General features: G+C 41.8%; 2 protein-coding genes across 3 annotated transcripts in view; one reads left to right on the forward strand and one right to left on the reverse strand.

Moving 5' to 3' along the window:
- KIF24 (kinesin family member 24) overlaps positions 1–13,924 on the reverse strand; it is a 78,644-nt gene extending 64,720 nt beyond the window's left edge. Inside the window, exon 1 of the mRNA XM_045840509.1 lies at positions 13,782–13,924. The gene's annotated coding sequence lies outside the window, so the exon portion shown is untranslated. The remainder of the gene's footprint in view (positions 1–13,781) is intronic.
- Positions 13,925–14,153: 229 nt separating this feature from the next.
- NUDT2 (nudix hydrolase 2) lies at positions 14,154–26,989 on the forward strand. Of its 2 annotated transcripts, XM_045840685.1 has the most exons (4): positions 14,247–14,272; positions 20,139–20,261; positions 24,319–24,496; positions 26,436–26,989. In XM_045840685.1, the coding sequence occupies exons 3-4, from the start codon at positions 24,370–24,372 to the stop codon at positions 26,759–26,761; spliced, it is 453 nt and encodes a 150-aa protein (XP_045696641.1). In that variant the 5' UTR covers positions 14,247–14,272; positions 20,139–20,261; positions 24,319–24,369; the 3' UTR covers positions 26,762–26,989. The 2 variants fall into 2 exon arrangements, with proteins under 2 accessions (XP_045696642.1, XP_045696641.1); XM_045840686.1 differs by lacking the exon at positions 20,139–20,261 and having other exon boundaries at positions 14,154–14,272.
- The last annotated feature ends 472 nt before the right edge of the window (positions 26,990–27,461 follow it).

Here is a 27,461-nt window from a genome sequence, read left to right on the forward strand (position 1 = left end):
CAGAAAAACTGGGGAAAAGTGGCCCAAGTACTAAAGTATCCCAGTTATTTTTAGTTTTGAAAATTCATGTGACATCCCAAATACTTCAATTATCAAAGAGGAAATGGGGGTAGAAGGGTCAATAAATCCCTCCAGGGCATCATTAAGTTTTAATAACTTTCTTGAGATATAATTCACACACCATAAACTCACCTGTTTAAAGTATACAATTCAATGGTTTTTAGTTGAATTCAGAGTTGTGCAACCATCACCACATTTTAGAACATTTTTGTCACTCCAAAAAGAAACCTTATAATATTAGATTTTACATGTTACACTAGCATCTAAAAGGGAAAAGCTCTTCCCCTAAAACATTCATTTCTTTTTTTTTTAAGATTTTATTTATTTATTTTTAGAGAGGGAAGGGGGGGAGAGAGAGAGAGAGAGAGAGAGAGAGAGAGAGAGAGAGAGAGGGAAACACCAATGTGCGGCTGCTGGGGACCGTGGCCTGCAACCCAGGCATGTGCCCTGACTGGGAATCGAACCTGCGATGCTTTGGTTCGCAGCCCGCGCTCAGTCCACTGAGCTATGCCAGCCAGGGTGCATTCATTTCTATAATTATCAAAAATAAAATTAACTATGGGAGAAATTGAAAACAAGGTACTGAAATTTTCTATAGAAATGTGAGCTGTGGTTAAGAGCTGTCACAATGCATATGTTGCATTGCGACAAAAAAATATATATATTTTAGACTCTTCGAATCAAGAATGAAAATCTCAAGAGTTTAACATGTTCCAGATGAGAGTGATGGCTATCCTTTTTTAAAAGTGATTCAACATAAACCTAATAATGCATAAACCAAAGCCTGTTTCATCTTATTGAGATGCTTAGAAACCCTATCCTTACTTACTTTAAATAAAAGAAACCTGTTTTTAAAAAAGCCTTGTTCATTTGTACATGGATATAATAGTACCATATAATCTTTGTTATTTTTATAATGGTTAATTAAATAATTCCCTGTAAAGGTGTATTTATTTTATTATAAAGAATACAGGGAAGAGGAAAGTAAAATATGGCTTTAGGTAACTTTTACAGTAGCTGAAAACATTTCTGTGTTCATGGCCTTTTAAAAAATATTCAAAATTATTACAGAAATAATTCATGTTCCCTAGTTTTAAAAAAACTCTCTACAATCAACAATGAAATCTTAAATTATTTATCCTGAGCAACTCTTGAAGTAACAAAAAGTTCACAAATGTCATAAATAGCCATATCATTTGTGAAGTAATTAAAAAAATACAGCCAAACAATAAGTAGAACTTATATGCAAATAATCCCAAACAGAACCTGATAAATACAAATTACAAAATTCTTTAAGTGAACATTAATTTTTTGTTTGTTTTTAATATTTTATTTATTTATTTTAAAGAGATGGGGAAGGGAGGGAGAAAGAGAGGGAGTGAAACATCAATGTGTGGTTGTCTCTAGCACACCCCATACTAGGGATATGGCCTGCAACCCAGGCATGTGCCCTGACTGGGAATCAAACCAGCAATGCTTTGGTTCACAGGCCTGCACTCAATCCACTGAGTTATACCAGCCAGGACCTGAACATTAAATTTTTAAGTAAACATTTCTGCATAAAAAAGCTTTTTAAAAGGCACTTTCAGCAAGTTATATTTATGAAATTAAAAGGATAATATCTACTTCTAAATGATTCTATTATGTTTGAAAGTTCTTAATTAAATGGCAGAGACCACATAATTCTCTAGAAAAAGATAATAAAGGGGCAATGAAGCAAAAAATTATGTTCACCAAGGGGGAAAAAGGTGTGGGAGGAGAAAATATACAAAGTTAGAGAAGGCAGAGTGTTATGGAGAATTTTCAGAGTAAAGGATGATGGGGCTAAGTCAATAACACCAAAAAAGAGTTTGGCATTATCTTATGAAATTGAGTCTTCATGTATCCTACAACCAAGCCACTCGACCCAAGAAAAATTTTGCACATGTGCTTCCAGAGGCACATACAAAAATATTCATAGCAACACTGTTCACAAGAGCCTTTACGAACTGAAATAACCTGAATGTCCATTGGCTGGAGAATAGATAAATAAATTTGGCATATTCAGATAATGGAATGTTAGAAAGTAATGATAATAGAATAAATAGCTACCCTGAACAATTTATCAAATCTCAGAAACATCATGAGAAAAACCCCAGAAAACAATGTACCTTTCTATAAGGTTCAACAGCAAGCAGATCCAATGTACTGAATATTACCCAGGCATCAAAACATAACATGTGGGATAATGGTCACTTCTGAGGGGACAGCAGGGAAATGGGGAACAGGAGAACATAGGGAGATTATGTGCTAGGTCTTGGGTATTTATTCATTTTGTCTTACGATGTATAACTTACCTATGTTTCACACATATTCTTTGGTATTTCATTATATTTGTATAAGATAAAGGAAAAGAAAAAAGAATCCCACTAGCCAGGTCTGTAGAGAACAAGTCTACAGCTGATCTACTCTGTAACATTTGGCTCATAAAGGATTCTTTCATACCTGGCAGTTTAACTTACATAGAGTTTACATTTTTTAAGAATTAGTTACCATTTTTAAAAATCATGAGCAACTAAAAACATCCCATTTCTGCTTTTCTTAAAAACTAAAAGGTACAGCCCTGACTGATATGGCTGAGTGGGTTGAGCATCATCCCAAAACCAAAAGGTCGTTGGTTCAATTCCCAGTCAGGGCACAAGCCTGGGTTGCAGGCCAGGTCCCCAGTTAGGGGTATGTAAGAGGCAACCCATCAATGTTTCTCTCGCACATTAATGTTTCTCTCCCTCTTTTTCTCCCTCCCTTCTCCTTTCTCTAAAAATAAATAAATAAATAAAATAGTTTAAAAGAAATTAAAAGATATAGTCACATTGGGCCTACAATAAAATAGTAATGACAGACCTAAATTCAGTTGTGCCTGCTCTCTTTAGAAGATCATATACTGTTCTATAGCCCATGATCCTCTGCTACTGATTCCTGTACACTAATCAGCTTTATTTATTTACATTAATTGGATGGTCCTATGGGCATTTGAGTTGGAGAAGCATGATCAGGTCTAACACCCTCATTTTATGTGCTGATCGAGACTGTATGAATGATCGACTTGTCTAAGGTAACACAGCTTAGGTAGGCTAAACCTCAGTGGCTTTTTCAAGCATCTTACTGTTTTCTACTCTCTACTTACTCAATTATATTTTTATTTTTATTTATTTATTTATTTCAAATACAAGTGAAAATTCATTTAGAAATTCACAGAACCATGAAAGAAGTGAGACAGCTGGGCTGTGTGGGCTCAGGAAACAAGTTACAGAGCAAAAGAAGGGCCCTTGGAACTTAGGAGAAAGCAAGCAAAGAGACATGTCTAAAGGAAGAAGATGCAAGTGGGGAGAGGGGAGGGACAGCTTAATTATATGTTTTAAATGAATATGCTGTTCCTGATAATAAGGATTACATAGGAAGGTCAGCTGACATTAGAGGATATTATTTGCTCTAATTATTATTATATAAGTAGTATAAAAATACAAGGGCTAAAATAGCTTCTGAATGCCTAGAAATATTTCTTAATCTGAATTCCCCTAAACTGTGACAATGACCACTTTTTCAAATACACAGAATGGGTTTTTTTTTAAGTTATTTTATTTTTTAAGACTTTATTTATTTATTTTTAAAGAGGGGAGGGAGGGAGAGAGAGAGAGAGAAACACCAATGTGTGGCTGCTGGGGGTCGTGGCCTGCAACCCAGGCACGTGCCCTGACTGGGAATCGAACCTGCAATGCTTTGGTTCGCAGCCCGCGCTCAATCCACTGAGCTATGCCAGCCAGGGCCAGAATGGTTTTATTAAGAAAGTAATTCACATACCAATCAAGTTCACCCACTTAAAGTAAATTCAATGGCTTTTAGTATGTTCACAAATTAAACTCCCAACCCCTCTAGCCCTAGGCAACCACTAATAATGATCACTTTTTAAGGTATTACTAACAAAGTCCTTGGGCCCACTCTACCGTTAAAAATGGATACAATACAAACCCAACATTCTCAATCAATTTTCATTAAAACGTCTCTTTACCTTATGTTAAGCTCCCTAATTAAGAACACAAGAAATTCAGGATTTTAAAAGGTAGGAAATTAAAAGGCGAATAATACAGTATCTATTTTCCCCCCAACAAGGGAATTAGTTATTTCAAACTCTAGGGACTATTCTATCTATAGACTACTGATCTCAACAGAACACAAGTGACACTAGACAACTGCTTAAAACAACAGCTGCAAGAGAATGACAATATATGACACTTAATGGAATTCTTAAGGCTAGATGTGGATTTGGGGATACCAATTGTGAGTTATACATAAAAATAGTTTTTGAGATTGTTTCTTTTTGTAACTAAAAAAAGATTCAAGTTTGTTTGCAGTTAAGTAGATAATGCTTGCAATTACCACAATTCTTTTCAAGAACCCCATTATGAGGTTTCTGTTTGGTGAAAAGCATGGAAGCAATCACCTAAAAATAAACTTAACAGAATTGTTGAACCCAGGTATCTTAAAATAGTGCAAGTATTACTCTCTCTAAATATAAAGGTTTAATTATGAAAAAATTCCTAGGAACAGATGGTAACCAATGTTGGGTTTGAAATCAGTGATTCATTTTTAAAATTGTGGCCTAATCCAAACTGCAGAAGTTGTCATTTACAGATTTTTGCCATTTTGCAGTTATAAATACTTTCAACAAAATATATCTCATAGGTTTCTTTAATTGATTTTTGAGGGGGGGAGAGAGAAACATCAAGTTGTTGCTCCACTTATATATGCATTCACTGGTTGATTCTTACATGTGCCCTGACTAAGGATAGGCATACGGGGCGACACTCTAACCAACTGAGCTACATGGCTAGGAAATATATCTCATGTTTAATTGGAAAAATAACTAGGGTAATCAGTTTTTATAAATTCCTTAGATGATATAGATTCTTTTACGCAGGGTTATATGCTTTTGGGGACTGTTGCCAAAATGACACATAAAGGAGTAATGCTGAGAAAACAAAGAACAATGAAAAGAGTAACTACATTCAGTGGAATTATTAATAAGTAATTAATATGTAGTTAATTGCACTGCTTGATTAATCTTCTAAAACTTTTTATGAGGTGACAATTATCATAGACATAGTTCCTCATTGCTAGTGAAACCTCAACTAGAGTCTTTTTGGCCTGGATACTGTACAATATTATTAAATGCGTACTCCAGAATTCCATTGTGATTTTAGAAAACTGACAATGTTAGGGATGTCTAGCAGCAAAACCATTCAGGAATCACTATCAAAATGCCCCCATGACTGACATTTGAACTATTTACCAATAACCAAACTCATTACCTCACCACAAAATCTGTCCCTCCAGATTCTGCTCCTTGGGGAGAATTGGGTGAGTGACAACCATCTATTCAGTCGCTCAGATCTAAACTGGGAAGCATCCTAGACTTTTAATTCTCCCTTTAATCCCAAATATAATCAAGTTCACTCAACTTAACCTTCTAAATATTTGTCAAATTTCCCTATTATCCTCATTCCTCCCACCACAGCCTTGGTGGTTCAGTCCCAGTATCTTAACTGCTCTGCCTGACTCCAGTTATGCCCAAACCGTCCTCCACAACACAGAGCCAGAGTGTTCTTTGAAAACACAGTCATGACCATGATGCTTCCCTATTTAAAACCTTTCAGCGGCATTCTGCCACCTATCTAAAGGACAAAATCTTTAGCATGTCCTACAAAGCTTTCCAAAGTCTAGCTCCTTTCTCTCTCTCTCTCCAGTTTAGTCACCCTCTTAGACGGTTTCATTTCTCTGTGCATTTTTTTACATTGTACTCTTGAATGGCCTCCTGCCACTCTCATCAACTTCACTTTATCTGTCTACTTCTTACCTATTGATTAAAACACAAATGAGGTCTTTTCTGATCTCCCCAGATGTGGTTGGATGGCCCTCCTGTGTTTATATCATACTTTTTGCATATCTCTATCATTGCAGTTACATTCTGTAATAATTATCTATGAGTATGTCTGTTTCTTCTACTTTAATATGATCTCCTTGTGGTCAAGGAATATGTCTTATTAATCTTTTCATCCCCAGTATCTAAAAAAACTATCTGGAAATAATAAAAATTCAATATTTATTTAATGAATAAGTGAACAAATATCCCTACATTATTTTAAACACTATACAAAAACATTGATACCATTTGTAGTCACATGTGGTAGGAACTATTGTATCAGGGTAACTTGATTACTCAGGAAAATATAGCAGAGCTAGTGGTGCCCTGACTCACTGCCCCTAGACAACAAAATGAAACAGGGTTGTATTGCTCAAATGCATTGCTATGGACACAGCTATAGTCACAGTTCTGACAAGAATTTTTCATCCAGTCATTCCAGAAATAGTTTTTGAGAGCCTTCTATGAGCTAGACCCTCTGCTAGACATTATAGATACAACAGTGAACAAAACAGATAAGGTAACTCAACATGCTATTATTCTAGTGGGAAGAGATGATACTGAAATAAGAAAACTAATTTCAGATAGTAATAAGTGTTATAAAAAAAAATAAAACAGGGTGCCCTGGCTGAGCAGTTCAGTTGGTTAGAGCATTGCCCCAATATGCCAAGGTTGCAGGTTCAACCTCAGGTCAAGGCACATACAAGAATCAATGAATAAATGCATAACTGAGTGAAACAACATTGATGTTTCTCTCCTTCTCTTCCCTTTTCTCTCTCTAAAATCAATAAATTTAAAAAATTTAGGACTTCCAGTAAGATGAAGGTATAAGTAGACATGCTTCACCTACTCATGCAACCACAGAGAGAATTACAACTAAACTTCAAAACAAGTAACACCCAGAACTAGAAGAAAATCCAACTGTTGATACTTCCAGCCAAGATGGAGGCATAGGTAGATACACTTTGCCTCCTCGCATGACCAAAAGGACAACAACAAATTTAAAAACAAAAAATAACCAGAACTGCCAGAAAATCGAACAGTATGGAAGTCCAACAACCAAGGAGTTCAAGAAGAAACATTCATCCAGACTGGTAGGAGGGGCAGAAAAAGACAGTAGGGCCGGAAAGGACTCATGGCAAGGCTGTGGCTGGAGGACCTGGCTGGAGAGGCAGCAGCTGGGAGACCAGGTGATCCCACATTTGCTTGCAGTTAAACCAGGAGGTGCAACTGGGGAGCAAGACAGACTGCACAACCTAGGGTTCCACTGCCAGAAAAGAAAGCCTCAAAACCTCTCACAGGTAAAAGCCTGTGGGGGTTGAGGTGGTGGGAGAAACTCCCAGCCTCACAGGAGAGTTTGTTGGAGAGAACCACAGGGTCCCAGAATATACACAAACCCACCCACCCGGGAATCAGCACCAGAAGGGCCCTAATTTGCTTGTGGGTAGTGGGGGTAGTAACTAAAAGCCTACCAAGAGCTGATCAAGTGCCCTCTCTGACCCCTCTCCAACACAAAGCACTACAACCAGGGAAGTGGGTTGCCCCACCCTGGTGAATACCTAAGGCTCCACCTCTCAAAATGTAACAGGTGCACAGAGACAAAGAAATATGGCCCAAATGAAAGAACAGATAAAAATTCCAAAAATAGAACTAAGTGATGAATACATAGCCAACCTATCAGAACAGAGTTTCAAAATACTGGTAATCAGGATGCTCTCAGAAATGGTTGAAGATGATTGCAAAATGGACAAAAAAGTGAAGGCTATACAAAGTGAAATAAAGAAAAATATACAGGAACCAACGGTGAAGGGAAGGAAACTGGGACTCAAATAAAAGATCTGGAACAGAAGAAAGAAATAAACATTCATCCAGAACAGAATGAAGAAGAATTCAAAGAAATGAGGAAAGGCTTAGGAACCTCTGGGACAACTTCAAATATTCCAATATCTGAGTCACAGGGGTGTCAGAAGGAGAAGAGGAAGAGCAAGAAATTGAAAACTTATTTGAAAAATAATGGGGGAAAAACTCCCCCAATCTAGCAAAGGAAATAGACTTCCAGAAAGTCCAGGAAACTCAAAGAGTACCAAACAAGTTGGACCAAGGAAGCACACACAACAAGGCATATCATAATTATATTACCCAAGATTAAAGATAAGGAGAAAATCTTAAAAGCAACAAGAGAAAAAGAAGACAGTTACCTACAGAGGAGTTCCCATTAGACTATCAGCTGATTTCTCAAAAGAAATCTTGCAGGCAAGAAGGGACTGGAAAGAAGTATTCCAAGTCATGAAAGGCAAGGACCTACATCCCAGATTGCTCTATCCAGCAAAGCTTTCATTTAGAATGGAAGGGCAGATAAAGTGCTTCCCAGATAAGGTCCAGTTAAAGGAGTTCATCATCACCAAGCCCTTATTATATGAAATATTAAAGGGGCTTATCTAAGAAAAAGAAGATGATCAAAACTTTGAACAGTAAAATGACAACAAACTCACAACTATCAACAACTCAACCTAAAACAAAAACAAAAACAACTAGAACAGGAACAGAATCACAGAAATGGAGACCACATGGAGGGTTATCAACAGGGAGGGGAGAGGAGAGAAGGGGGGAGAAGGTACAGGGAATAAGAAGCATAAATGGTAGATACAAAATAGACAGAGGGAGGTTAAGAATAGTATAGAAAATGGAAAAGCCAAAAAACTTATATGTACAACCCATAGACATGAACTTAAGTTGAGGGGGGGTTCTGGTGGGAGGGGATGCAGGGTGGAGGGGAATAAAGGTGATAAAAAAGGGACAACTGTAATAGCATAATCAATAGAATATACTTTAAAAAGAAGAAAAAGAAAAAGAAATCTAACTGTTTGGAACCCCCCAACAGCCAAGGATTTAAGGAAGCCACATTCATCTAGAAGGATGAAAGGAGTGGAGACACAGAGAGATACAGAGATGCGATATGGCACAGGAGGGCAGTGGAAGCAATGAAAAAGGTGGTCCCACATATACATGTAGTGGATAAAAATCAGGAGGGATACCCTGGGAGCAAGCGATCCCAGACCCAGGCCAGACTGCACAGCCCAGGGTTCCAGTGCCAGGAAGATAAATCCATATACCTTCTGGCTGTAAAAACCAGTTGGGGTTGGGGTGGTGGGAGATTTGGCCAGATTTTCAGGAGTCTCTGCTTAAAGGGCCCGCACAATCTTAGAACGTACACAAATGCACACCTGGGATTCAGCACCAGGGCAACAGCTGGAAGGGTGCCAGTCGCATACAGGGAGTGGGTGAAGTGACTGGAATTGGGGCAAGTTCCAGGCAAACCTCTAGAAGCCAGGAAGCATCACTGTCCCCTCTCCAAACCCACTCCCCACACAAAGCCACAAAGCAGTGAAGCAGGTTGCCCCACCCTGGTGATTACCTAAAGCTCTGCCCTGCACAATTTACAGGTGCCTTTTCTACTGTGAGCCACAGTACCAAGACAAGAAGTCAAGGCAGCTCTACCTAATACACAGAAACAAACACAGAGAGGCTGCCAAATTGAGAAGACAAAGAAATATGGCCCAAATGAAAGAAAAGAACAAGACCCCAGAAAAAGAACTAAACAAAACAGAAATAACCAACCTATCACTTGCAGAGTTCAAAACACTGGTGACCAGGATGCTGAAGAATGCATTGAGTACAGAAACAACATAAAGGAAGAAATGAAGGTTACACTAACTGAAATAAAGAAAAATATACAGGGAACCAACAGTGAATGGGAGGAAGCCAGGATTCAAATAAACGATTTGGAACATAAGGAAGAAATAAGCATTCAACCAGAACACCAAGAAGAAATAAGAATTCAAAAAACCAAGGAGAGAATAAAAAGACTCTGGGACATCTCCAAATGTATGAACATCCGAATCAAAGGGGTGCCAGAAGGAGAAAAGGAAGAGCAAGAAATTGAAAACTTATTTGAAAATAATGAAAGAAAACATCCTTCTCTAATTTGGTGAGGGAAATAGACATACAAAGATAGGAAGTACAGAGAGTCCCAAACAGGTTGGACCCAAAAAGGACCACACTGAGGTACATCATAATTAAAATGCCCAAGGTTAAAGATAGAATCTTAAAAGCAGCACAAGAAAAGGAGACAGTTACCGATAAAAGAGGCCCCATAAGATTATCAGCTGATTTCTCAAAGAAACTTTGCTGGCAAGAAGTATTCAAAGTGATGAAAAGCAAGGACCTACAACCTAGGTTACTCTATCCAGGAAAGCTATTATTGAGAATGGAAGAACACATAAAGTGATTCTCAGATAAGGCAAAGCTAAAGGAGTTCATCATCACCAAGCCATTATTACAAGAAATGTTAAATGGATCTATTTAAGAAAAAGATCAAAACTATGAATATTAAAATGGCAACAAGTTCACAACTATCAAAAGTGAATCTAAAAAAACAAATTAAGCAAACAACCAGAATAGGAACAGAATCATAGATATGGAGATCATTTGGAGGGTTATCAGCTGGGATGCAAAGGTGGAGAATGGGAGAAAAGGTGCAGGGATTAAGAAGCATAATTGGTAGGTACAAAATAGACAGGGGGATGTTAAGAATGGTATAGGAAATGGAGAAGCCAAAGAACTTATATGCATGACCCATGAACTAAGGGGCAGGGGGTGACTGCTGGAGGGAAGGGGGGTACCAGGCAGAGGAAGGCAAAGGGGAAATTATTGGGACAACTGTAATAGCATAATCAATAAAATATACTAAAAAAATTAAAGATAATAAATAAAGCAGGGTGAATGGTCTACATAATATTGGATGATCAGAAAAGGTCTCATTCAGTGTAGTGATTGAGGGGATTAGAGAGTGGATGGAGGTAGAAGAGGGTATAAGGGCAAAAAATGGTAATAAAAAATATACAATAAAAAATAAACTATTTTTTTAAAATAAAAGGTCTCATTCCAATGCGAACATTTGAGGTGAAATATGAAATAATATGGGGTCATTTGTGTAAAGATCAGGAGGAAGGGCATTCCAAATGAGCACACTGGCCCTAAGGTGCAAATGAGAATGCCATGATTAAGCAAACAAAAGACCAGTTTGGTTTTAGCACAGTGAGAGGGAGAGTAGTATGATATAAGGACAAAAAGGTAGCGGACAGACTAGGTGGGATCTATTGGGCCATGTCACAGTGTCTGGATTTTAAAGTGAAACAGGAAGTCATTGGAGAATTTTAAGTGGGGAAAGAACATGATCTTTAAAAATCACTCTGCCGTTTATGTGGGGAATGGATTATAGAGGGTAGGCAAAACAGAAGAAAAAAGATCATTCCGGAAGCTACTGAAATTAAATAGCAAATACTATTTAATACTACTTAATACTAAGAGTGACTTGGAAAAGATGCTTGCTACTGTGAGAATTAATTGGGATATAAATAAAGTGCTAAATTCAGTCTCTGATATGTGAGCACAAAACAATAGAATGGTGTGAGATAACAGAAAATATCCATGGGTCTCTCTGCCCCTGGTTCCTGACCCAGGGCTCCTAAAACCCTTGTGAATTTTCCTAAGTGATAAAGCACCAGGAGCATCTTTTGTTCTGAGGTCACTCTGGTGGGCTCCAAAATGGGGGCTGGTCACCAGAGAGACCAAGCCATAATTAGAAGCATGGACTTTTCAGCCCCACCTCCCAAACTCCAGAGAGAAGAGAGGGATGGAAATATAGTAATTGATCATGCCTATATGATGAAGCCTCCATAAAAAACCCCAAAGAACAGGCAGCCCTGTTCTTTGCAAATGTACAAATGTACTTTGTTCTTATGCTAAGAAAAATGTAATATTTATATAAAACCTTTGATATAGTGCTTGACACAGGGTAAACTTTTAAACTTAATAAATGGTAACTATTACTTCCACCTGTATGGTCTTTGGAAGACTAAGTATGTCATGTCTACCTAACATCAACTGCTTGGTTAACTTGATAGTAGAGCTACAGGAATTCTAATCTAATTGAGCCCTTTGATTTCTCAGGTGGAAAAAGAGAGGTTTAAAGGGGCTAAATGAGCCCTGGCTGGGGTAGCTCAGTGGATTAAGCATGGGCCTGTGATCTAAAGGGTTGCCAGTTGGATTCCCAGTCAGGGGGCACATGCCTGGGTTGCAGGCCAGGTTCCCAGTGAGGGGACACATGAGGCGCAACCACACATTGATATTTCTCTCCCTCTTTCTCCTTCCCTTCCCCTCTCTCTAAAAATAAATAATAATCTTTAAAAATTAAAAGGGCTAAATGATTTCAGTTGGTTGGAGCATTGTCCCATACACCAAAAGGCTGTGGGTTCAAGTTGTCAATCAAGGCACATACCTAGACTGAGGGTTTGATCCCTGGTCCAGGAGCCTATGGGAGGCAACCAATTGATATTTCTTTCTCTTTCTCTCTCTCTCTCAAAGCAATGAAAACATTTCCTAGGTGAGGATAAAATAAATAAATAAATAAACAAAAGGGCTAAATGACTTGCAAAGCCAGCCATGACCAAACCCTGCATCTCCAGTCTGGTTTCCATTACATGTCACAGATCTGCAGTCTGGTAGTCTTCAAACATTTATAAGAGGGTAACAAAAACATAGGTGCTACATCTGACTTTTTCATTCTCTTTATTAAAGTCTTCATTGAGCTAGGATTTTAATATAAGAATCATCAACAAGCAGATCGGGTATATCTTGTCTTAGGAGTTAACGAAGAAACCAACTTGATAATGCAGTTCTATCATGGACACCTGATGAGTGACAGCTACATGAGCAGCTGTTCTATGCACTGAAGTAGAGACTCCAAGCACAAAATACAAAAGAGAAAATGATTTAAAGTATTTTCTGAAACACAATAGCTATAAGTCACTGAGAAACTGAGACAAACTCTCTTGGCATACAGCAACAACAAAATGATTTGTTTTAAGCAAAGACTAATAGGGAGGAAATCTAATACAGCATTGGGAGACCAAGACTAAAAGCCACGATGCAGGGAGAGTTGTACCAAGTTTTCCTTTCACAGAATGGGAAGGCCAGCCTTGAACTTTCAAGTCTTTTTGCACATGAGATTAGGGTTTCCACCCTCCACTCCCATAAAAATAAAAAATAATCTCTGTATGGGGGGGGGGAGTGGGACATGGCATAGAGGGGAATCCTCTATCTGTGGTGAATTAAATTAAACTCATTTCCTGAAAAATTTACTACAGGCATACCTCGTTTTATTGCGCTTCACTTTGTTGGGCAAGGCCGTCCATCAGCAAAACGATTAATGTTCGCTTTATTGCGACACTCCCGTTAGGGTGGTCTGAAATCAATCTGCAATATCTACGAGGTATGTCCGAGTAAAACACCGAGAAAAATGCTTGCCTTGCCTCAAAAACCTCAGAATTACATTGGAGAAGGGAGGAGAATGAGGTTTGCGTTAGTACCCGAATAAGCCAAGGAGGGATAGAAGAGCTCTAAGAGTGAACGGTTCCAGACAGGGTTATGGGTTCAAAGACGGGGTTATGGGTTCAAAGACTTCGAGACTCAGAAAAGGCTTCATAGAAGTGGAGTCCAAGATAATCGCTGAAGAAAAGGCGACGATGAGAGGATTAACGGTAGGAAAGTGGAGCGCTCTGGCAACCGGGAGAGGCCAACTCACAACCGCCTGCCTCCTCACGCGCTCGGCGGGTGCCCTGAGCACCGCGCCTCTCCCGCGGGGCAGGAGCCAAGGCTCAGCACCTGGCCTAGACCGTTCCGGTTCTCACCCGCCCTTTCTCACCTCGGAGGCTTCCAAATTTCTCCACGGTCAACCCTATCTAAGGACGGGAAATGACAGGAGAGAGCATCCAGGCTGACGACTGAGGCGTCCCGTCAACTCGCGAGCTCAAGGTGGCGGCCAGACCGCATCCCCATGGTAACGCCGCTGAGCGCGGATTCGAACGCCCGCGCTGACACCCGCGCACCGGCTGTCCCTCCTAGTCCCCCAATGGGCATCCAGGGATCTCGTGGTGTTGGCCGCCTTCTCTACTAAAAGACCAATCAGAGGTCCTCAAAAACAGTGGGCGTTACTCACAATTTCCGCCTTTCAACCAATCGTTCCGCTTGAGTGAAAAATCTCGCGATGTTCTGAGTGAGAGAGCGGCACCTTAGAGGCGGGTCGAGGATCCTTCTGCTTCACACTATTGGTCGCCCAACGCTAAATCGCGTTCTCTGGATTGGTCGAGGTACTACCGGTTGGTTGACGGGTCCTCGGCCTTCAACCGCTTAGGGGTGAGTATTCTTAGAGTGGGTACTCTGGGTTCAGTTCTCTGACGAGCAAGGGACTAATTTCGTGTCGCTGCAGGGTCAAAGGTGGGTGCGCCCTCCGCCTAGCTGCCCGAGAGGCGTGGGCGGGCCAAGCCCCAGCCGCTTGCAGGACCTTAGTTTTTTGTGTGCACAGAGAGAAGGGACAGTCGGTGCCCTTTGAGCTTTGCTTGCCCCATTGCGAGTGGTGATGGAATGGGTCTTCCAGATCAGAGTTCCCAGGCTTGGGCCTCGCGGGTGCGAGCCCATCATATCTTCCCCTCCCTGGACCTCAGTTTTTACCTTGTTTTTAAACTTAAATCCCTGCCTACTTCCCAAAAGAGATTTTATATTTTCTAATTGCTTCATTTATTGAATGGAAAATATTGTGACAATTATAGCAGAAGGAAAGAAAGCCATACGAGAGTCGCACTGCCTAAAACATCACTTCCTTAGTCTTTGTTCTGACCTGGTTTGGAGCCTATGTATTTGTTGTTATATTTAAGCTATACAAGTAAAGTAAACTGAATGCAAACAAACAGCCAAATGTAGACTGCTAATATAGAGTTGAGGTTCAGAGCAATGATGTTAGGAGTCAAGCAGACCTGATTTTGAGTTACTACCCAGACACATCTCTTGAGCCATAGTTTCCTTTTCCTATTCTGAAAAATGGCAGTAATGCCTCAGAGCAGGGGATGTCAAACTCATTTTCACCAGGGGCCACATCAGCTTTGCGATTGCCTTCAAAGGGTTGAATGTACTTTTAGGACTGTATAAGTGTAACTACTCCTTAACAGATAAGTGAGAGCTTGGTGCTGGTGCAGGATAGAAACAAGGTGGAGGGCTGGATTCAGCCCTCAGGCCTTGTGTTTGCCACCTGTGCCTCAGAGGGTTGTTGGGAAGGTTAATAGAAACAGAATGCAGGCGATGCACTTGGCGCGATGCCTGGCAAGTAGCAACTCCTCAAAAAATGGTAGCTATTAACTTCATAAAAGAAACAAATACATTAGCTAAAGGGCCAATAGACTTACTGTAATTGAGTACCCAATTTAGCCCAAAACTTGTCAGTTAAAGAAATAACTAATAATTAGCCCCGGCTGGTGTGGCTCAGTGGATGGAGTGCCCGCCTGCCTGCCAACGGAAGAGTCTCTGTTTTGACTCCCAGTCTAGAGCTCCTGCCTGGGTTGCGGCCAGGTCCCCAGTAGGGGGTGTGCAAGAGGCAACCACACATTGATGTTTCCCTTCCCTTCTCTAAAAATAAATAAAATCTTCTTTAAAAAAAGAAATAACTAATAATTAAGGAAACAATCCATTCAAAAGAGTGAAATTTCTTTTTAGTACCTATATTAAAAAGAATTTATCTTGTGAGATCTTTTACATAAGGAATATACATGGTGTGATGAACGATGTGTTCACCAGCAGTTTTGCAGAAAATATGAAAAGCCATTTCTTGATTTAACTATCAATAAAAGCAAAGAGCATGCCTTTAAAACAACATAAAGAAGCTTTCTTTTATGAAGATGATCTTTTATGTTTTGGGGATAAGAGTGACACATATATTCAATCCTTCCGATATGTCAGACCTTATGTATACATTGTTTTAAACTCTACAACAACTATGAAAAGTAGGAGTTACTCTCATCTTACAAATGAGGAAAATGAGGTTTAGAGAAGTTAAGTATTTTCCTGGAAGTAACACAACTATTAAATTAAAGACCTAGATTTTTCTCACTGCAAAGCCATGAGATTCATCTCTTCTTTCTCACTGCCTCTGCCTTAATGTAACTCTATATTGTTTGCCATGCTTTTCTATACTGTGCCATGCCGTTTCTGTCTGTAAGAGGTTGAAAATGCTTGGAATACCAGATGCACAGGCAAACTTATTCAAATTAGACTTACTAATAGGCCACTTACCCAAATGGTGGGCTGCAGAAGTACCTACTATGGGAGAATTTTTCTCTAATGAAAATTTCCACCTTGGGAAATGAAGAGATGGGATCAGAGGATCACTGAACTCTAGACTCGTATGTCAATTTACCTTGTGGTTAGTCTGTAACACTTTAAGTTCAACTTGTCCCAAACAGAAATCATTAGCTTACATTCTACTCCCTACTCTACCTACTTCTTTTCTACCTAGTCACCCAACCAAACGCCTCTCTCTCTCTCTCTCTCTCTCTCTCTCTCTCTCTCTCTCTCTCTCTCTCTCTCTCTCTCTCTCTCTCTCTCTCTCTCTCTCACTCTCTCTCACACATACACATCCAATAGTGTTGATTTGCTCTTTGAGATATCCCTCAAATTCATCCCTTTTTTCTTGCTGCCTCTGTCTTAATGTAATTCATTCGTCATCTGGACTGTTGGCAACAGGCTGGTAATTGATGATCTCCTCGCCTCCAGTCTTTCCTTCTAACTCATTTCCACCTTCCTTTCTTCCAGAACATCTTTGTAAAATGTCAGTCTGACCATATTATAGCCCTCATTGCTGTCAAAGGCTCCTCATTGCCTGCAGAATAAAAACTAAGCTGTTTAGCAATAGAATGTCATCTTGTGCTTGACGGTCTTTGCCCACACTCATGCTTTTGCTTTGAGTGCTCCTTACCTCCACCTTTACTTTTCTGGTCAACTTCTTCTTCTTCTCCCTCCCACGCCCCCCTCCCCCCATCAACTTCTAACCGCCCTTCAAAATCCCTTTCAGAGTGGTGGGGGGAGGTAAATGCACACAACTGTAAATGAACAATAAAATAATTTAGAAAAACCCTTTGGGGCACCCCTTTGACCTAAAGGTAATCACTTCTTTTTCTTTGCTATCTTTCCATCTTACGCATACCCGTATGATACACAAAATACACGGGTAATTTGTCTAAGTATCCCACTCTCACTAGGCGGTGGACCCCTAGAAAGTAGGGGCTTTGTAGCATTCAGCTTCACAGCTACTCTTCAATCCTGTCACACTGTCACATGGGACACACCCAACAGATGTAACATAATTATTAAATGAATCCCTTCAGGCTCTCATATTAGAATTCCTCATGCTTGCTTTCCAGAATTGTACAGCAGATGGCACTAATAGGCCACTTAACAGATTCCCTTCAACTAGGTATGATTTTTGTCCCAACCTTGTCTGACTTTGGCCTCATCCTAGAAGCCAATATTCATTTCATTGCAGGTGAAATCTGTTTCCTCCCTCAGCCAAATAGCAAAGATAGCAAGATGACTCAGCAGCTTGGTCTCTGTGAGAAAAGAAAGTGGCAGATGTCCAGGGAAGGATGCAGCTGAAGGAACATTTTCTTTGTCTCAATGTAGTCATGGTAGTTGGGGACTTTTTTCTTTTCTCTTTTTTCTGTTGTTACAAGGGAGAGCTTTATTCATGGATGGACAGCTCATTTCTGTCCATGCCTTTGGAAGGGAAGAAGGGAATTAGAGAATTAGAGAAAAGACCATTATGTTGTGGGAAGTAAAGGAAAGCTGAGTAGTCACAGAGTTGCTTGTGGGCCAGCAGAGGTGGCCCTCCTCACAGTGGAAGGGCCTGGGCAAAGTTTCTGGACACCAGCACCTTAAGTTAGGTGCTTGTCCAAGACGAGCATCAAGGGTGTTTCCAACACTCAGTACTTGGGAACCCCCAGGCTACTGGGTGTGGTTTTGAACATGTGGTTTTAGGTTCCTGTTTCCCAGGAAAAAGCAGAGGAGGCATAGAAGCCTTTGTAGAGAGGCAAAGTTTAGGAGACTCAGCTTATACTTGACCCCTCCAGGGCTGTCTTTGGGCACTAGGCAAGCCTTCGTGTACATTCCCCTCCAACTAAAACCTGTTCTGTGGAAAGGATTCTATCCAGACACCTTCAAAGTTCTCCATATGAGTGTAAATCAAAGACTGGGAATTTTGAAACTGGAAGTAATTTTATAAATCATTTCTGTGTCTTCTCTCAGGGCCATTTGTGCCCCAAGCCCTGCTCTCTCATGATAAGGAACGCTGTATAAGGGGAAAGAATGTAGGCTTTGGAGTTAGGCTTACTGAGATTCAAATCCCACCATTCACAGACCAATTACTGCCTTTGAGCAATTATTTTAACCTTTCTGAATCTCAGTTTCGTCATCATAAAATGAAAATAATAATGCTTATTGTGAAGAGTTGTCTTGAGCATTAAAAAAGATACATGTAGCCCTGGCCAGGTGGCTCAGTTGCTTGGAGCATAGTCCTGTAACCAAAAGGTTGTGGGTTTGACCCTAGTCAGGGCACATACCTAGGCTGTGGTTTGACCCCTGGTCGGGCACGTGTGGGAGGCAACCAGTCAATGTTTATCTCATATTGATGTTTTTCTCTCTTCCTTCCTCTTTCTCTAAAACCAATAAACATATCCTTGGGTGAAGATTTTTTTTGTTAAGATACTTGTAAAGAACTGGGCACTGCAGGTAGCTGGCACAGCGTAGATGCTTAATGGATAAGATGGTAGTATGAAACATTTCTGCTAAAGGAATTTTAGACTATGAAATACAAGTTAGGGGAGGATTTGGGGATCTCTTTCTGTATCTAAAGGTATATTTGAGGGCTTTTGAGATTGAGCTGTGTTTGCAATAGCACTCTGATTAATTTGATGGAAATACTGAAACATAACACATCAGTATAACCATTTATCTGTGAATTATTTTTTGACACCTAAACCCTGAACCTTCTAGGCTGTGAAGGAGTTGTATATAGAGAGAAAGCCAAGAGTACTTTTCCTTAGCTTCTGGAACCTTCTGATGACATTGGGGGGTGGTTGTTGTTGTTGTTGTTCAGGGGTTTTTTTTAACCACCTAAGGCACTTTGTCACTTTTCTGAAGTGTGAATTATTTGCTCTCAGCCTGGCATTCTCACCTCCATGATCCTGACTGCAGGCATATTTGCATATCGGATTCTGTGTTCTTTAGCCTGCAGAGGTTTAAAATCATTTGGAGTCTGTGGTGGTGGGGGGGACAGGGATGAAGAGATGGAGATGCTTTCAAACCCCAGGACAGTTTCAGCTCTGTGGGCTCCAAAAAAACAGAAAACCTCCAACAATAGCTCCATTGACTTTTATGTAAACGACACTCTTTAGACAAACACTGGGCTATTTCCCAAATCCCCAGAACATACCCTGAGCATTTGTTTGAGTGAGAGGGGGAGAGAGTTTGGTTGAGTCAATGAACATCTGTTGAAGGCTGCTGTGCTGAGCCTCAAGGAGACAGAGCTCATGGTTTGGTTCTTCCCTGCCAGAGCCATAGAGATTTACCATACTAGCTACGCATGCTTGTGGTGGTTTTGTACTGTGTCCACTTTGCTAAGGTTTCCCAGGATTCCCTTCCTGTAAGCAAGATTTGGAAAGCTGAAGTGAAGTAGCTGCCAGTTACACCGTGACCGACACAGCAGGATACCAGGCACAGTGGCAGTGTATACCTTTTGACACTGATCTGCTGGCTCACATCGTTAACCCACAACAGCACCAAGGCCTACGGCTCCCCTGCTCCACTGAATCTACCCCTTTGGTTATTTTTAGTACTGGGCCAGGTGTACATTCAGCATTGTGGCTGAGAGTTCCAGCTTCTGCAGGTCACCTGCGTCCATGAGCTTGCAGACAGTGAAAGGAAGTTACAGGTTTCAGTTTGTCCTCATGAGTTGCAGTTGTCCTTGTAGGTCATGATTTGTTCTCATAGGTTCCAGTTTTCCTTGCTCTCCTCCACAGACAGCTTTCCTTCCCAACTGCTGGCTTTGTCTGACCTATAGAGACCTCAGACCCAACACCAAGTGCAGAGGCAATGGGGTTGCATGGATTTCTCCCTCAACTTTCATGATTGCTCCAGGTCTAGATCCTATAGTAAATGCTCCATTTCCTGTTGCTCATAGTGTGTGGCCTCTCATCAAACCATATAATAGAAATTTATTCAAGCCATGTGAAAGGCCCAGAAGATGGGGTGATTAGAAGCTAGAAGTCTTCGCAGAAGAGGTGACATCTGAGCTCCTGAAAGGGTGAGCAGGAGGTTATGTGTATGGGGAAGGGAGGAGAAATTTTAGAGAACCACTGGCCCAAGCCAAGCAATTGAAAGGACTAATAGCTCTGCCTTTCTAGATCTGTCCTCTCCATGGATCAAGAACGTAAGTAGGAAGAGAAGAACATCTAATCCTAGCTCTTGATCCTAAGTCTTCTGGTCTCATCCACATTAATATCTGCTGAAGATACAGTTTTGCTAGGATATGCCCTTCACTCTACTAAGCCGGCTCCGCATAGGAAAATACTGCTCCCTTCTCCCCTTTGGCTCCTCATGGCCACCTCAGGCCTGTCTATCTTGGCTCCCCCAGCTTTGTTTCCCCATACTATGTTGGCAATGGCAGTGGTGTGGAGGAATGCTCTGGGACGTCCCGTCCTCGGCAGGGCACTGTGCCCTGTAGTCTTGGATTCCAAAGCTTATCTAGGGATTCTAACATTTATTCCAAGGGGTTCCACCCAAAGCAAGGGCAAGTTGCCCTACACTTACAACTTGCTAATACTTTCTGAGCTTCTTGATGGGGCCTACAGGGGAGAGGGGGGAATAGGGTTCGATACCTGGTTTTGACTATACCTGGAATCAGTAGTTTGAAACCTTTATTTCTGGCTTCCAGAATGGGGAAGGTTTTCAGCATAAATAGGGAGACTAGGGAAACAAAACACAAGTGTTCACTAAAGCCTGCTACCTGTTTGAATATGAATTTTTTTAACTTGAATAGTGTCACATTATATATACTATTCTAAACCATACTTTTTTTCTTAGTATATCTGAAAATCTTTTTACAAGCAGAATATTTAGCTGTACCTTATTTTTTATGGCTTTATAATTTCCCCTTTTTTTCTAACTATAAGGGAAAGCTTATTTAGAAAGTTACAGAGGTAGCCTTGGCTGGTGTAGCTCAGTGGATTGAGCACCAGCCTGTGAACCAAAAAGCCACTAGTTCAATTCCCAGTCTGGGCACATGCCTGGATTGCAGTCCAGGTCCCCAGTAGGGGGTGTGTGAGAGGCAACCACACATTGATGTTTCTGTCCTTCTCTTTCTCCCTTCCCCTCTATCTAAAAATAAATAAATAAAATCTTTAAAAAAAGAAGAAAGTTACAGAGGTAATAGAAGGGCCCTTGGAACTTAAGAGAAACAGAGAGGGAGAGAGAGATACAAGCTGTTAGGGGATGAAAGAAGGAAAGGCATGGATGTGCCCTGGAAAAGAGGGAGCACGCTCATAATTTTTCTATCATATAGATATACTGTATTTTATTATTCCTGTATTGATGGGTATCTGTTTTGTCTTTTTTTTTGATATTACAAAGTTGTAATGGACATCCTTGTGTGTGCATCTTAATACATACTGGGTCTGGCACAAATAATGCCCCTTTTTTATTACAAAATCTTTTATTACAAAATCATAAACATGTAATTCTGTAACATAACAGTATCGAACTCAAGCACACCATATGACATTTTAGGTGAAATGTTCAAATTAAAACTATAAATTATAACACCCATATTATTACCCTACCAACAACACCCAAGCAGGTGTTACTTCTGCTGGACCCTGTATTTATATAGGTCAGAGTGCCTAGAAATGGAATTACTGGATCTAAGGAATATGCTATGATTTTTTAAATGTTTTTTAAGTTTATTGATTTTAGAGAGAGAGAGGAAGGGAAAGGAGAGAGAGAAACATTCATTGGTTGATTCCTGTGTGTGCCCTTACCCGCATTGAACCCACAACCTTGGCTTATCAGGATGATGCTCCAGCCAAATGAGCAACCCTGCAGGGCAAAGGAATATGCTGTGTTATGATATTCACAAACAAATTTCCCTCCTATAGGGATATGCTAATTTACTCTCACCAGCAATACATGATAGCATAGACCGTTTCCGACACTACTTTTCAGATTATTTCCAGTCCTTAAAAATTCTCACTACAAGTTTAGAAAGGTTTGGAAAGGTCACACTGTTAGGTGTGTTTGGTTTCCTAGTTAGGAACTACTACCCCCTAGAGCAGGGGTGTCAAACTCATTTTCACTGGGGGCCACATCAGCCTCACAGTTGCCTTCAAAGGTCCGAATGTAATTTTAGGACTGTATAAATGTAACTGCTCCTTAACTAGGGACAAGGAGGTTGGTGCTACTGCTAGGTAGAAGCAAGGTGCTGGGCCGGATAAAATAAGGTGGAGGGCCAGATTTGGCCCACAGGCCTTGTGTTTGCCACCTGTGCCCTAGAGTAACATTAGCTTCTGTTGACAGTCTTGAGTATTGCCCTGGAACAGGTTGCCTTCGGTAGATGCAAAGTAAATTTTTAAAAAGATTTTAGAAGGGAAGGGAGGAAAAAGAGAGGAAGAGAAACATCAGTCGGTTGCCTCTTGTACAGGCCTGACCATGGTCCAAACCCACAACCCAGGCACGTGTCCTGACCAGGAATAGAACTGGTGACCTTTGGCTTTGCTGGAGGTGGCCCCGGGGGTGGGGGGGGCGGTGTGGGAATTCTCAACCAGCTGATCCACATGAGTCAGGGCAATGCAGGCTCATCTTGATTGAACACCATCAGGGGGCCCTAGAGAATATCAGCTCCTCCCCCAGCCACCCTCTCTACAATTAGTTCTGCTGTCTGTGAATACCAGCTATTTCTTTGGCCCTGGAATCTTGCAGATGAGGCCCCGCTCACTCGGGCCTCTTCCTGTATGCACCACTCTCCCAGGCTTTGCTGCATTTGAGACACTACTTTGCTTTCTTTCAGTTCTGCCATCCTACCTCAGGACCTTTGCCCATGCTGTTCCTTCCACCTGGAGCACACCTCTCTCCTCCTTCCCTTTGCCAACTTACCTTTTAGTCATCATTCCTTCTCTGCTCAAACATCCCTTCATCCAAGAATCCTTCCTTGATCCCTTAGACAAGGCCAAGTTTCCATCATATGTTTTTCCTTTATAGCATATACCTTACTGGCAATTATTTTTTAATTTGCTTAACTATTTGATTAAGGTCTGCCTCTTACACTAAAATATAAACTACATGAGGGCAAAGGCCTAGAACAATGTTTTGTACATAGTAGGTTCTCACTAAATATTTATTGAATGAATAAATGACACAAATTTTTTCTTTTAGCAGAGCCTTACATAAAACATCTCCTATATTTTTGTTGCATTGATTACATGCCCCTCTTCAGATGCTGAATTTTTTTTACTTCTGCAGATATTTCTACTCTTCTTTCTTCCTCTCTTTTATTGTTGTTGATATATTTTTCTGAAGTGGAAGAAAGACTACATGAAATGGAAAAGACTAAAAAATGTAGTCTATTATATGGCTGATTATACTATTAGTAAATGTTCACTGTAAATATACAAACAATACAGAAATATGTGGAACAGAAAAAGAAAGTCTTCTCATAATCTCATCCTCCAGAAAACACTATTAATGATGTGTGTCTTTCCAGAAATTTGTTATGCATATAGAAATTTATTTACATACCAGGCACTGTTCTAAAGCACTTTACAAAAGTTAAGTCATGTAATCTGCACAGCCACCCTTTGAGGTAGAACTGTTATTATCCTGTCTTACAGATGAGGAAACTGAGGCTTACGAGGTATTTACACAATGAATAAGTAACAGAGCCAGAACTTAGGCCCAGGCTCCAGATTCACTCTTGACCACTATGCTAGTTTGCCTCTGATGGGATGAGAAGGAGATTTTCTACTATGTATGCCCTTTTGAACTTTGAATTTTGAACCATGTGAATGTTTAACCTTCCAAAACATGGATAAAAGCCTAAAAAAATAATTTAAAAAGTATACACCAAGCTGCCTTTCCTAAGTGACTCCCTCTGAGCCATCGGATACCACATTGTTGGGATCTCTTTGCTCCAGAGACTTAGGCTAAAGGCCTAACACACACATCAGCCCTGTGTTTTAGCAGGGAGACCTAGAGGGGTTGGGATGGAGCCACACTCACACGGTGGGGCCAGGGTCCTGCAGTTACAAAGGCCTGTCTCTCTGATTCCTGGTTTCCCCTCAATGGCTCTTGGCATGCTGCCTTTTCTGTAGGTGAGAAGATCGCTGTTAGCTGCTCTGGGTTATTAAGTCCTCAAACAGACCATGGCCCTGAAAGCATGTGGCTTGATCATCTTCCGAAGATGCCCCATTCCCAAGGTGGACAGCACGGCGATTGAGTTTCTCTTGCTGCAGGCATCAGATGGCATTCATCACTGGACTCCTCCGAAAGGTATGGGGAGTCAGAGGGGCTGGCTCTTGGGGAAGTGCCAGATGTTACTCAGAAACCCACCCTGCCAGGCCCCCCACAAGTCATGTTTCCCAGTGACTGTGCAGCAGGAGGGTGTGGGTTAGGGTAGAAGCCCCTGATGCTTTCTACATACCAGGTCTTCGTGCTAGGCCAGAGCAGAGCTGGAGATAGAACTCTGTGACTGAATCCCGGGACAGAAGCAGCACCTGGGGTTTGTGTGTGTGTGTATTATTCACCACAGCACCAGACCCTGTGATGAATAGCTGGGAAGGAGGAAAGGCACTAGGCTGGGCATTGACGTCCTTGGGGTCAAGTCATTACTGGGCTACAGGTGAGGAGCTCAGAGAGAACTACCCCCAGAGAGAGGGAGCAGGGTGGGGGAGTGGGGGCAGGTGTAGGTGAACAAGGATCCAGAGGTGGAGGAAAACAAGGAAACAGGAACAGGAAATAAAATTTGCGCATTTGAGTTTCACTAGGGAAAAACAAAATGAAAAAAGATACAAAAGTGTGACAAATACTATGAACAGGAATAGTCACACTTGTCTCCTGATCATCACCTAAGTTACACTGAAAGAGTGCAGGACCTCTCCGAATTCTTTCCGGCTTGGACCTGGGGGGAGAAGTTACCCTGTTAAAATGGATGGGCAGGATGCTGAATAGCTGATATTGGGAAGGTGTGCTTAGAGACTCCCCCACAGTGCTGAGGGAAAGTAAGACATCCTGGACCAGAGTCATTTCTGTCACTGTCAGTATCCTCCTCATCTTCATCCCTGGATGCATTACCTACCTGTCCTTGGGTACAGGGCTCTATATGAGGTGCCATACAGAGAAAATTCTCCAGAAGTCATGAGCTAGAATGGTTTAAGTCCAAACTGCTGGTTGTGTTCTGTCAGAGCTGTGCAGAAGCAGCTGACTCAGGGCAGCACTGGGAGGACCCCCAGGAAGGAAGAAGCCTAGGCTATAGCCCTATCTGCGAACCAAGAAGGGAACAGCCCAGAAATCCTGCTCCCCATGAGCTCCTGAACCAGGAGGCCCCCAGCAACTTGCTGGACCCGTGTGTTGACAGAGGCTGCCAGACCCCTCCCCATCCTCCTTGGCTCCTCTGGGCAAACTGAGAATTTGCAGGGAGGGCCTGGAGGCAGAGCTGAGGGCTGTTCTCAGTCTGCAGAGCTTCAAGTTCTCCTACAACAGTTTCTTGGCAGCTGTCTGCTTGGGTTCGGGTCTTGCCAACAAATTTTCTTAGAACTGTTTCTCAGCTTGTCCTTAGTCTAAGTTCCCATCAGGACTTTCCTTATGAAACCAGAATCTGGTCTTGCTCAGTTATAAAGATGAAAACAATCTGGAAAAGCCTTGATAGCTACTTGGAAACAGCTGCTGGTGCCGAAGTGCGTGGTTTTGAGCCTGCGCGTTGGCCCTGGGACTTTAGAGACCAAATGCAGACAGTGTTAACTCCTCACTGTGGATTGTAGGCAGAGTGCTCCCTCTTCAGCTAGCTCCCAATTTGCCAAGAAGGGACTGCCCCTCAAGGAAATCACATTAAGGTCTCCAAGGGAAAGGTCTCCCTGAGAATATGGGATGGGGAGAGCTCCAAATAATAAGAAAGCACAGGCCTAAGGGAGACCATCTCTCTCACCATCAAAGCAGCAGAACTCTAGACCAGACTTGCCAAACACATGGTCTGTTTTACTCTCTGCGGAGAAGATGGGGTGGGGAGGTGGGGTTTTCCAGACACTGCAGAGTCAGACACTACCTGCCCTGTACCCCACTCCTAAGCATGTTAGGATGCCAATCTCTAGGCTTCCCTTAGCCTAGCAACAGCCACAAAAGTCACCAAAGATCCCATCTTTAAATCATTTAACCTGGAAAATCCAGCTTTTCTGAAGATTATCTCCCCCTCCCCTTTCCCTTTTCTCCTAACCAGGCCATGTGGAACCAGGAGAAAATGAATTGGAAACAGCCCTGCGGGAGACTCAAGAGGAAGCGGGCCTAAAAGCAAGCCAGCTGACCATCATTGAGGGGTTCAGAAGGGAGCTCAATTATGTGGCCAGGAAGAAACCCAAAACAGTCATCTACTGGCTGGCAGAGGTGAAGGATTGCGATGTGGAGATCCGCCTCTCCCGCGAGCACCAAGCTTACCGCTGGCTGGGGCTGGACGAGGCCTGCCAGTTGGCTCAATTCGAGGAAATGAAGGCAGCGCTCCAAGAAGGACACCAGTTTCTCTGCTCCACGGTGGCCCAAGCTAACTGAGTCATTCACCTCAGGATCTTCGAGGGCTTTCTGAGACGATCCCACCTTCAGCTCAGAGGAAGGTTGTGCTGGACTTCGGCTCATCATAGCAAAGAGCAGACAAGTCAGTAAAAGCAGCTGAGGACTCTCAGAGGAGAGCAAGCAAAAATCTTACCTGGGTGGGAAGGCAGGCAAAGCAGGATTTTTTTTAATGTACATCCTTGTATTTAATAAACCTCAAGCAGCTTATCTGTCCTTTTAACCTGTTGTTTTTATTTCTTGGACTCCTGTTCTTGGTGGGAGAACACTGAAGTGAATCGGAGCTCTGACCTTAGCCAGAGGAAATCTTGTGTCTATGCTCTGTATCCAATCTCTGCACCCCAAAGAAGCTAGGGGAGGGCATCAGAATAAGTGAGATCCAACACTGCCAGGGGTGCTGTCCTGCCTCTGTACCTCCGACACTCTCACCCACCCCCACTGATACTTTTCTCCCTGTCGTCAGACAGGATATGAAATGAGTGGAACTGGAGCACAGGAATGGGGTCTGGTCTGCTCGCTCATGTGTCTTTCCCAGCAGCAGGCACACTTGTTGTAGGTGCTCAGAAAACTTTTTCTACAATAATTAGAGACCCAAAGAACTCTGGGACAACCCAGGTCACCTCAGGGAGAAGAGGTACAGGCCACCCTCGGCCACCAGGTTAGTGACACATGCACTCTAACC

The sequence above is a fragment of the Phyllostomus hastatus genome, unplaced genomic scaffold, assembly GCF_019186645.2.
Source record: "Phyllostomus hastatus isolate PE091 unplaced genomic scaffold, TTU_PhHast_1.1 phas_contig_34, whole genome shotgun sequence".
Classification (NCBI taxonomy): Eukaryota; Metazoa; Chordata; class Mammalia; order Chiroptera; family Phyllostomidae; genus Phyllostomus; species Phyllostomus hastatus.